A 12,851-nucleotide genomic window follows, 5' to 3' on the forward strand; every position below is an offset into this window, starting at 1 on the left:
AAGAGTAACATGTAATCGATAAATTAAACAAATGGTGGATAAGATGTGAGGACGGGGATAAAACATCTACAGTGGCCAAGTAACTTTCGTCTTTTTTTTTATAATGTTTTACATATCCATCCATCCATTATCTGCCACACGTGGTCTTTCTCGTGACCACAGGTGAGGGTAAGAACTTTGATCGACCAGTAAATCGAGAGCGCCGCCCTTCGGCTCAGCTCCTTCTTCACAACGACAGACCGATACAGGGTGCGCTGTTTTACATCGGTACATTTATATTTTTGGAGAGATTTTTCAGAAAAAAGTTGAATTGTTAAAGTTTAACTGGAAATAGTTTTTTTGTGTTTTCATATTTTTTTATAGCTCTACATGGTTCAAATAAAAGGAATATTTTTTTTAAATACATTTTATAAAATTACATTACAGCAGAGGTTTATTCCAATAAATTTAGCTTTGCTTCCAGACTGAAAAAAGACACAAAACAAAATGTTAAGTTGAAAACTTGATTTTGAAAAAAAAAATAAGAAAAGAAAAAAAAATAAAGAAAACCCTAGTTAATTTTATGGTTGTATTTTTATTGTTTAATAAAACTCTTGTTTCGGTTCTATGGGATTAACGTGCAAAAAAATAAATTAATTAATTATAAAATTGCTCCACAAAGTTTGCGCCTGAAATTAAGTCATTGATTCACAAAACTGCTTGGCAAAGGAAAAAAAAACATTTCGAGCCTTGCCATACAAAGTAGGTTAAAAAAAAAAAAAAAAAGGGACAGGCAATATTTACCTGTTTGTACCATGTGTCAGGGAAAATCAGGACACTGATACTACCAACGAGCGGATAAACAAATTTGGAAAAAACACGATTCTATCTGTTGCTTCTTCAAGTCTTTTTGGTGCACTGCTGTTAATACAGCGCCCCATAGTGGCAAAACGCCGCAACTGCAGTTAAAATATGTAGCCGCTGCAGAGGCACATCAATTTCTCAATCAAGCTGGAGATTTATGCCATGCTGAGAGATATCAATTGCTTTGGCTAGGGGGAGCACAAATTTAGCTGTCGGTGGCCGCCACGCAATTTTGAACGCAGGAAAAACATCTCAGGTCCTTTTTTTAAACTGGAAAACTTTGCATAGGAAATTACAGTATGGAAAGGGAATCATTGAGAAAAAAGTAGTTCATCCATCCATCTTCTATACCGCTTCTCCTCACTAGGGTCGCGGGGGTGCTGGAGCCTATCCCAGCTATCTTCAGGCAGTAGGCGGGGGACACCCTGAACTGGTTGCCAGCCAATTGCAGGGCTGTAAAGTAATTTATCAACTCAAATTTATAAAAAAGTAAGCAAATAAATATATTTTGGGGAAAATACTTTTTTTTCATTGATTCCAGATTTATTGATGATCACATTTACCTATTTAAAATTCCCATTGAAATTAATGGCACATTTCACACTCCAGCCCGAAGAATCAATGAAGCAGAAGCTCTAGTCTCAAATGCCCTCATACATAGAATAACCTTATTAAAAAGAACTACAAAAACGCACTCATTTATGTTATGTTCTACCAAAATGGTGGCTGTGAGATCACAACAACTGGGGTGTGGTCAAATATCACGCAATTTTCCCTGTGTGCATTTAAACACCTAAACATGCGCTGGCTACACAAAGAATCATTGGGCTTAACCTCTCTTCTATTCTCACGTTCACCATTGTTTGAGGATTAGTGCGCCAAAACATCTATCGGAGGCAGACCATACGGGGCCGACAGACGAGCTTGTGCTCGTTGACGCCTCTTTGGCTCATACCCCCACCCTGAATTCGTAAAAGTATGTTCAGCACAATTGGTGGACAACAGCGTCTTATTGGCAGCTGTTCATTTGGCAGACAGTATCAGTGTGTTACTACATATTCAAATTGGCCTACAATTAAAGATTAATGCAAATAGTGCCCATGCCTCAAGCAAAACATTCTCTAACTGCAAGCAGTGTCTTAGTGGTCTGTGGAATAACTGGCAACAGAAGCATCATTCTAAAAACCGAATCCCTATAGTGGATAGAAAAAGTCCCCACATCCCTGTTCAAATTCCAGGTTTTGGTGAGATTAAAATAAGTAATTAAAAAAAATAAAGACAACTACTACATAAATGTTTTCAAAAACTATCTCGACCATTGAAGTTGTTTGTCATGTCGAGTGTTTTACCTCTAAAAAGACATTTTATTGCCCCAAATTTTCAACAAGACGGTGGTGGGGGGTGGTTGAGATTTTTTACCGATTTAAATTAAACAGATTATTTTATATTGGAAAGATCATCACAGAAGGTATTTTAATAATTTCTGAGAACAACTTGAAAAACAACAGTTTAATTTTTGACGAGAAACTCGTTTAAATGGATGACACAGCGGGTAAAAGTTACTTTTAAAGTGGATTTGGGAACAAAAAAAATGCTGCAACATCCAAAGACTATCTTTTTAATTACATGTAAAATTGGGGGAGATTTTCCCAAGAATCACGGCAGTTGCTGCACATTATTTACTTTCGCGGGCTACATAAAATGACGTAGTGTGCTAGATCAGGCCCAGGTGCCTGAGTTTGACACATGAGTACTCGATTGTGAGACGTGCCAACCACGATGACCCTGTGCTGTCACCTTTGGTGTTTTTTTTAAACATCCTAATTCAGACTGTACAAAGAGACAGTTGAACTGGTGTTGCACTTTCCTATAAGGGAAATATCCAAGCATTTATTTTGAATATTATTGCATGAACTTTTCGGAGGATTCTTTTATTGTATAATTTACTGCTTGGTGTGATTAAACTGGTTCCAGTTTTATATGCCGAACTTGTGTACGTAAAACCAAGGTACGGACTTAACGCTGATTTTTGCTTTGGTGATTTTGTAAAACATATAGCAGAAGCTCATGAACAGATAAGAGTGTCCGCATAATGGACTTGACTCAGCCTATTCATTCAGACTGAAGGGTGATAATGCTGTTTAGCCTGTCCTTAATATTATACCTACTAAATAGGCAACATAATGCAAAGCGAGAGCGGCTTCACTGCGAGCGTGGCTCATCAGTTGCCCCAACAAATTGTGCATTTGCTCCCTGCTCGCTCTTTTATGGCCTTCCAATAAGCCCAGCACCGAAAAAGAAATGTCTCTATCTCTACATCAGCCAAAAATGGAAGCCGGAAAAGCAGCCAAGCACTGGAGGCATAACGCTTAGAAAAAACACGCATGAATGGCCTGGCTAATAGTCGCTGCGGAGTGTCTGACCCAAGACAGGCAACAGTTCACAGAAGCCGTACAGCAGAAGGTTACATATAGAACAGCCTGGTGAAGAATGAGTTCCACAAAGATTTTGTATAAATGGCTCCCCTGTTGGAAAGGTGTGGCGTGATACAAGGAACAACCACCATTGATGGCAACCAAATGGCACACCATCTAGAATTACAAAAACAAGGAATAAACGGAAGTGAGATTTTCAAATGTAACAGCAAGACTTGTGTAAAGTAATTCAAGTCTTTGTCAAGACTTTTAATAATTTTAGCTAAATATGTCCCAGGTTTTTGGAGCAGATAATTTGCCAAATTTCTTTCTTCCAAAAAACGTTCCTTAGAAAGTGCATGTCGAGAAGCAGCAATCAAAGCTTGAAATCATAGAAAAACATGATCGGTGTATGTGTCGACTTGGCATAGAAGTACCACTGTAGTACTCCTATGGTTAGATATGATAATGTCCTTTATCAAGTTCAACATTTAATGAATCGCCTTTTATTGGAGTCATGCATACTCCTAATTATAACAGTAACCGAGGGGTGTGTATCTCGGTTGATGAAAAGATGGAAAAGGTGCAGAAAGTGAGGAAAAGCATGGCCAAAAGGCAAAAAACAGTGAGGAGGAGTAAGTATGCGTTCATACAGTATAAGACTCTAGAGTAATATTTTTTATCAGAAACCATGTTAGAGAAAATAAAAAAAGTTGGCGGTCTTATTAACTTCAATGTGGAAAGTTCATTTATAAATTAAGATACCACAATAGGGGCATGTTGTTTTTTTTTTCCCCCCATGATTTTTGTAGTCAAAGAAAAGGAACAAGTGCAATAATGCACTGTGGTCAACAGAGGGCGCCAATGTATGACCAAAAACTGCAGCTGGGCAGCTTGCCGACAAAGATTCAAAATACAAGTGAAGAATGACGCTTACCTTCTTGTTGGAGCTTTGGTGTGAGTCCACGTTGTTGCTGGCGACTGTCGCATTGTTCCTGATGGATGGCGACATCAGCCCTTCCTCCGCTTCCTCATCCTCCTCTTCCTCATCCTCCTCTTCACGCCCGCTCTCCGCCGAGTGCTCAAAGTCGTCACTGTCCTGGTCCATCTCCTCATCGTCCTCCTCTTCCTCCAGCCTCGTCTTCCTCTGCTCCTGCCCTCCCTCAGTCCTCTCCTCCTCCTCTTCTTCCTGGTGACTGCTGCTGTTCTGATTGTTGTTCTCTTCCTCTTCCTCCTCCTCGTCGTCCTCCTCGTTGTCCTCCTGCGTCCGATGTCTCTGCTCAGACCGCCACATCCATCGGGGTCCTTTCTCACCTCGGTTCACCTTGCTGGGGGGACCCTCCTCGCCTTCCCCGGTTTCCCCCCGGGGGCCATTGCTCGGTGCAGACTCGCCAGGCACCCATGCCGGTCCTCTGTCCACGTCCACCTGCGAGGTCTCGGGCTGAAGATTTGGACAAAGCAGTAACATTTGAGCTGAGTGCAAAATGGATCACACACCCAAATGCCCTGGGGTGGCACACAACCAGGGGAGTTTAATACGACAAAAACACTGCGTAAGAATTTTAGTTTTTACGAGGTATGCACTTTAAAAGTATATTTTGTATAAATTGGATTTATTGAGGTTGTTTTTCAGGCCACTAATTTAGTTTCTATCTTATCAATTGTTGAATATGCTAATGTGTCAGGTAAACATAGCGGTTAGGATTTTCTAACCATTTGTAGTATATTCTTATGCTTTAAGGGGAAGCCAACCATATTTACATGAATATGTCCTATGCAGGCCCAAAAGTTGAAATGTAACTTATTAATATTGTGGATATTTGTGGAATGTGAGTTGAGCAGTAAAATCCACCGGTTTTTAGCCATGTCAGGAGCCAGCCATGTTGCCATTTCTGTTGATTGAAAATGACATCGGTCGCTCAGGGCTCAGATAATGACCAATCATGGCGCAGCTTCAGAAAACAGGTGTGCCATGATTGTTCAGGAGTGTAAAGATTCATCGGAAATTGCTTGCCAACACCATGTTGACCAAAGCTGCTGAACCCAATCTATTTTATTTTTAAACAAAATATAGAATATGTGGTACATTAAGAAACGTACGTATTGTTGAATTTAAATAAATGCCAAGATTATTCATGTGTTTTAATTCTTTTTAGAACATACGTCACAGTATCCCATCACCGCTGTGCTACTTTTACAAAAGGTCCATGGGGGCTCCTCATTGTCCATGGTGCCAACTTGTACCCACTGAAACCCTTTTTTCACAAAAATGCCCATTTATCAAAAAAAAAAGTGCAAAAATTGCATCAATATTTGTCACGTCTCTTTGGTCTTGCTCAGTACCTTTCCCCTCCTCCGTGCGTAACTGCTCAGAATTTCCCACTCTATTCGCTAAGAAGGAGAGAAATAAAATACGACTGGCTTCCAATTAACTTCAGAAGGGTCTCGTTTACTCAACTTGCAAGCAGCTAATCTTTGTACCCTGCTTAGAAATTCCCAGAGCTCATTACCGGCGCGGAAAGTATTAGCGGTTATTGAAACCTTGACTTTGTAAACCCACCATAAACCGTCAAAACGGTCATTTTAGCCGCTGACTAGTTAGGTGGTGGCATTACAATAAAACTGTTTGACAAGAAGTGTCAAGTGAAGACTGCAACATTAGCCACTATGTAGCTATCAATTAACTAGCTGCTTTATGCTCTTCACCTGTGATCCAAATGTGGACGGTTTTGCGTGCGTGTTTGTGTGTCTGTGTCACATAACAGCTGTTGACTTCTTGTTCCACTTGTAATGTAAAACTGTTGTCATCGTCACCTGTTGTCGCGGCCGTTCCTCATCCTGGAGCACCCGGTTCATGTGCTCATCCTCGTCAGCCTCCTCTGCCGGCTGCTGGGGTGCCCGGGCGGCGGAGGAGGAGGCGTTACCTCTCGCCGCCGGACCCCCAGAGCCCCGACTCCGCCTGCTGCTGCTGCCCCCCGACAGCAGATCCTGGTTCATTTCCAAAAGCCAGCTTGCTACCTCCTGCACCTTCGCTAAGCTGTCTGAGGAGGAGAAGGTCTTGACATGCTGCAGGAGAGACAAAACATGAAAATGCAGTCAGATAAGTCACGTAGCTTCCTGGCACATAAACGTGGATGCAAACACTGCGGCCTGACCAATGGAACACTCGTTTCTGGGGAAGACGGCGCTTCCACATAAGATCACCTTCAATGCAGTTTTGGGCTGGAAACAAAAGTTGACTCGCAAATGTCCAAGGACACTGAGTTTTATTCCTTTCTGTGACTCCTCCAGTCTTTCTATCACTGTTGCATTCTGCTGGGGACATCCTGTGACACTTTGACACTATACACAGACACACACACATGCAGGTGACTGTAAACACGATTTTACTTTATTAATGTGCATGTGAGCTGCCTGCAAGTCTTGTTTTTGTCTATTAGGCGTCATCAGCCACACATTTTACTGTCGGAACTGTGAGTGTGTAGAATTATGTTTCAAGGCGGGGTCTGGCCTGGTGAGTGGTATGGACATTAGCAAATGAGCATGAAGAGTTGATTGGCTGTTAATTAGCTAAGCCCACCATGGTCCGCTCAGTCGGTGTGAAATGTTTGCCATCTGCTGCTTCAGAAAATTTGAATTGTTTTAAAGGATGAAAAACAACTGCCTTCCTCTAGTCATGCCTCAAATGCAGTCCACTTGTAAAAGCTAATAAGGCAATTTTGTTTTTGCTCTTGGGAAAATTGTGTTGTCCTAGACCAAAAAAAATGCACAAATTTAGGTAATTAAACCAAGGAAGCCCTGAATGTTTTTGTTCAGAGAAGATGCGGAAAATAACCACTGAAGAACAATGGAGTCTTTGTTTCGACTGAATGAGTAAAGATGAACTGGGTCAAAAAACAAAATAAATTGTCTTTCGAATAGAATAGTTGAATTGGTTGGTTTCCAAAAATAAAGTTTGCCGAGCTGAAGATGCCTCTAAAATCTGCTCAAGTCATCAGTGATGGAATAATCGTATATTATTGAACACGTTATCATATAAAAACACATTACGTGCAAACTCAGACACTAACCTATTCACCATTGCACAATATTAAGCACTCCATATAAGGTATTGTTACCACTTGCAACCGCCTCTTTTATCTTACTAAAAGACAGAACGTTGGATGACCTTGACGCGCTCAAAAGACAAGCTGTGGTTGTTTGCTTTATCTTCTGTCTCAAATTGGAGTGTGTCTACTTGAGAATATCTTTAATTGTACTGATAACTCCAACAATAACACATGACAAAATGTTTCTGGGAAGTTCACACTTTTTCTTTTTTTTTTTCTGAAATGCTGTTCATCTGTTTCAGCAAGAAAAGCCATTCATTTGACTTTGAGGACAATGTCACCCGTTTTATTTTGCGCGCATGGTCCCCGGCACTGCGGTGGGAAGCATTAGACAGATCTCAGATTGCACGGCCACCTGAGACCACCGCGCCATGGCCTGGAGCGCCAAGGAAGAAGGGCTATGAATAGTTAAAACTCTGGTCGGCAATGATCGACGTTCATCCACTTTGGTGGTGAAATGTTTGTTGCTTCCTCTGGTGCTGCCGCTCAACCTATTGTTACAAGTGCACACGTGGCTTACAAAATGGGACGCACAAGTGAGCCGGACAGGAAGTGTTACACACCTGAACACATTCATATCAAACTCAGCGTTGTCCAGTTCAAAAGAGGTTTTAAGGGGTGGTCTTGTCTCATGCAACTGAGCCACTGCTCAACATTCCCCCTCTACTGCATGTCCAATGCAAAACATGGATTATGGAACGACTAAGCGTGAAGCTAGGCGGCTGTCTGGGGTTTTGTGCATCGACTCATAATGGAGCACTTGGGCGACCGCATGCTGCTCGTTTTGGAGAGGAACCGGCCTTCTGTTCTGGCAACATCTGTATGCAAGCACACCAGAATATAACCAGAAAAGAACAAAGGTCATTTGTCCCTTTGCCAGAAGAATTCAATGACTCCCTGTCAAAATGTTTCATTATGATGCACCGCCAACCACGATTTATTCTGTAGCGTTTGATCAAGGACCTGGAAGCGATTGGGGCCGACAGTCAATCACGGGGCTTTTAGAGACGGTCTAGCTACCATTAATGCTCATGTTAGCGCTTTCCATACAATTACCCTAACACCAAACACTGCCATTTACCCCCCATTACAGGTGTGTGAAATGTGCAGATGTGCCCTTAACGGGTTGCTTATGAACACAAATAAAATGAAAATGGTATCATCCTCGACATTCGTTTATTTATATACCAATGCTGTCCGGGGAAAAAAAATCCAAGATCCTTTTGAAAATGACTAGATTGTTAAAATACACAAAAAACATCAGCACTGTTTGGGGTGTTAGGCAATAAATGGCACAAGTGTGTGTCCTTCAGAGCATAGCAGGGGAGAGTAGAAAAGATATTGACTTTCCATAAAGGCACACAAGTACTACTAGCCGCAATTGATGCCGTGCACACTTGACTTTAAATGTGAACTGGTTAAATAAACAACAAGGATCCTTTTAACTCGTAATTTTCAAAGTGAGGCAGGTAACAAAATCACTGGCCACGTACAGTTGAGTTGTAATTAACTTTTAAGTCAGGCTAAGCGACACGTCATTATCATTTTTGCAGTTTGTTTTTTCTTCTCAAAACTGCTTCGTCTCCACTGCTCCTGATGGCCAATGAATGAATGTGTTGATCTTATTTGTCTTTATTTTTAATTTGTACATACCTTAAGGAATTCAAGATGTATGCTAATGATGGTTTGATAGAGAGCAGCTGCTTCCATTTAGATGTGATCAAAAAGTCGACTATGCAAATCTACTATCGGTTATTAATCGACTAGGAAAATAGTCGTTTCCGGCAGCCCTACTTTTAAGTTTACGTTCTCTTTGAATCTTTAAGAAATAATCTTTAAAATTTACATTTTTTTTTAATCATTAGTTAAGTACTGTTTTTAACCTCACTAAAATTGCAGTCTCACTGGACTGTCGATTGTCAAATAATACATTACTAATTTTATATTATTTTTTTTAATTTATTTTTTATTTTGTTGAACCACAACTCAAAAGCAATGCCAAATTGCAATTGGTTAATTTTCATCCCTTTTCAAATTCATTATTATTACTACTATTTTGTTATTTTTCTTTCAGTAACACTTTTGTTCACGCGTTTAAGTGTCTTTCTCAAGTCCTGCATCTAATAGAGTTCCATTTGTATTTGTTTTCTTGGCCTCTTCAATTCCACGCAGAAGCTATTAATTGATTTTTCTATTTGGAGCCAGTCGACCCACAGGAAGTGGAAGCTCCACATGAGCAGCAATGTTTTCAAAAGGTAAAAATGTATGTACTTTATGAAGTGGCTGATTCAGTTTAGAATTTTGAAGTTGCATAATTGTGTCAGATATTGTATTATTAATAAAACAAAATACAGATGCATCACACAGGAAGCCCACAAATCTCTTGTTTACGCCCCACTCCGTTTGTAACAACAAATAGCAAAGGCTATACAATAAACGTCACAATTTTCAACACGTGGTCCAAGGTGTTCTTTGCTTTTTCTGTTTTATTCACGCTTGACGATAGATACGCCTGGTGACTTCTGTCTGACTTTTAGTGGGACATATCTTAAATTGCTAGTAAACAAATGCGCCATATATGTCTCAGGAGTGCCTGCCCAACCAGCAAGTGTGCAATTAAACAACCAACTACATCTTTGGTGAGCTGCCCATTTCTCAGACAAGTCATCTGAATTTCGTCCAGTTCACACAATAACTGCACCAGCCCTGAGTTTGTCTTCCCATGAGATGACCAACTCGGCTGAAATACGAATCAGCCATTATTGACGATGATGGACTGCAATGTCTGAAACACTATCATCACATCAAAGCCAAAAGACAAGCAGCTTTAACTTCTGATAAGCAGCACATACTTGTGGTGGCTGTGGGTTTGCGCCACATATTCACACAGTGTATAAAATTCTGCATCCAAGAGTGAAAATGCTTATGTTGCCCAAACTCAGCTTCCGCAAACAGAAGCACCTCGGGTGTCATGGTAACAAAGATTGGACTCGCCATCGGCCCAGCAAGACGGGATGTGGGGCAGAGGCCACCAATGTGGTGCACACGGGCATCAGGTAGCCCCCAAGGGCCACATGAGTCACATGCAGGCCCGTTCAAAATCGCACGTTATTGATGGGAGCTTGTGATTTTCTGGGAATGTAGAAGAGATCGTATGAAAAATGTAAACATTGGCTGAGGTTTATAAGATTAGCTCTCTGAAAAAAAGGTTGGGGTTGGGCATACAAAACAAAACAAGCTAATTTCAGCAAACAGAAAAATGCTAATGTGTGTTTAGTCCAACACCATTCTAATCTTGGGGTATTTTGACAAAAACATGTCACACACACCTGTTCTGAAAACTTTTTTTAATAGCGTGTACTTAAAATATCAGCGTGCTATCACCATCTAAAAAGTCAGTTATCTCTGCACATTAACAATTTCCATGTAACCACACCATGACAAAAATGTCCCTTTGAGTCTATTGTTAATTGTGATAGGATAAATAGTCTTGGAAACCATGAAAATTCATAACCTCAATTGCGTGCCTTTGCCCTGAAGCAATCTGGCTGCCACAAAATCAGCTTTTTGGTGCCTCCCAACACGTCGGACTGACAGAGGAAATTGGAGAAACGAGGCCCAAAGCGGCGCAAACATGTGCAATCTTGTTTTGCCTGTTACTTGTTCCTTTCGGGGAAAAACAGAATTTGTTTGTCCACTTGAGGAGGAGCAGCAATCAGTGGAGCCAATCTGAAGTAATCCATTTTAAATGACTGATTTCTAGCACACTGTTGTTGCGGCTTCTGCTTCCATTAAAGAATCAATTACTGTGCCACCCTCTGATGTAACGCTTGTTAGCGTTGAAGAAGTGTTCCGAAGCACCTAAGCAGATTCACAAGGCCGCTGTGCTTTATGCAATTTGCAGTCAAGTCCTGGAAGGGCTGTCATATCATACTAATACAAAATCATGAGTGACAATTATGATCCTGTTGAGAATAACAAAAATGGAGTAAAGCTCAAAATGCTTATAATAAACTCAACGCTGTTTAAATAAAAGCTGCATGTGTGCGGCTATTTTTTCCTGCATTGAGGCTGGGAATTTGCTGACATTTTGGACTAAATGGTATAAAACACCATCATGTCAAAGTCAAAAGGTAAGAAGTAGCTAGTTTTGTTGGGTGAACAGATTAGTAGATGCGTTAGCTTCTGACAAGAGGCACAACATTCCTTGACAGAGCCAAGAGATGCCAATCGTGTTAACAGAAGTTATGGAATCTAGATGCCCTGTGTAAGGCTGATTGATTATTAGAAGAAGCAGGACAATTAACAAGTTGTTCAAAATGAAGTTGGCGTGGGAACGATGGATGCCGGTGAACACAGCTTCACTGAAACTGGGAGACAGCGAAGTGGAGGTTATGCCACAATTTGTGAATGGATTGTGGATGCTTGGGCCAACGTGTCTGCTTGCACTGTTGTTGAAGCTTCCAAAAAAAAAAAAAAAAAAAAAGCCGGCATCATATCTGAGGAGCCGCGTGGCAGTGAGACTGACTCAGACAATGACGAGAGAGAACCTGGCACGTTTGTTGAAGAACTTGCCCAGCTGTTCTTTTCTGATAAAGAAGACGAGGACTTTGATGAATTTGTGGAAGAGTGCTGATCAAAAATAATGTGAGTACCGTACATTACATGCTAGCTTATCTTTGAGCATGCTAAACTGAGCAATGTTTTGACATGCCGGCGCCCAATAATATCCTATGTACCCCGATGTGCATGTTAAATACAGAAATGGCACCCACAACTGAGACTTTGCCCTGGTCGTGAAAATATGGTAAGTACCTGGTCGGTGTACGTCAACCAGGAGGAACGGCTTAAACGGCCTTAGTTCCACTAAATATTTAGGATTTATTGATTGTGTTATTCGTGTTGTTTGTTTTGGAGTCTATACCAGCTGTTTTCGGGCAGTAGGCGGGACACACCATGAACTGGTTGCCAGCCAATCTTAGGACACACAAAGGCGGACGTGCTAACCAGTCGACTGTGCCACCCCTAAAAAAAATTAGGTTCCTCCTGTTAAGGTTTCCTTTTTCTCCCCCATTCCAGGTACATACCACAATTCAGAATGTGTAGATTAAATGATGCATTCGAGAGGATCAAAACAAAACATTTTGGATACAAGTTCAAAAATGAATTTAAAAAAGTGTTTATTGCAGTTTACTTTAGCACAGTGCATTTGCCAAATTTTACTCATGATTTCACTCCCTTCTAAAAAAAAAAAAAAAAAAAAAAAAAAAGATTGGTACCCAAGAGGAGTGACTTTTTTCCTGTTGGTTTCATGGTATTTATGCAACTTTGCATAGTGTATAGTTTTCAGTTCCATTTTAAACATTTACCCCACCCTTTCGCCCTCTCCCCCAAAAAATTGAAAAAAAACATTACTGGATTTTAAATGGACTACATCCCAAATCTCCAATATTAGCACTCATGGAGCAGTCATAGACATGCAGTC

The 12,851-nt window shown here is 40.8% G+C and overlaps 1 protein-coding gene across 1 annotated transcript in view; it reads right to left on the bottom strand.

Moving 5' to 3' along the window:
- The window catches only part of fbxw7 (F-box and WD repeat domain containing 7), a 92,509-nt gene that overhangs the window by 60,667 nt on the left and 18,991 nt on the right, over positions 1 to 12,851 (bottom strand). The window contains exons 3-4 of the mRNA XM_088302713.1: positions 6,072 to 6,323; positions 4,195 to 4,698 (exon numbers count right to left, since the gene is read on the bottom strand). Of these exons, the coding sequence (XP_088158839.1) occupies positions 4,195 to 4,698; positions 6,072 to 6,254 (687 nt within the window). The 5' untranslated portion in view covers positions 6,255 to 6,323. The remainder of the gene's footprint in view (positions 1 to 4,194; positions 4,699 to 6,071; positions 6,324 to 12,851) is intronic.

Source organism: Idiotropiscis lumnitzeri, chromosome 8 (genome assembly GCF_059441095.1).
Source record: "Idiotropiscis lumnitzeri isolate Australia: NSW breed Sydney's pygmy pipehorse chromosome 8, RoL_Ilum_1.0, whole genome shotgun sequence".
Taxonomy (NCBI): Eukaryota; Metazoa; Chordata; class Actinopteri; order Syngnathiformes; family Syngnathidae; genus Idiotropiscis; species Idiotropiscis lumnitzeri.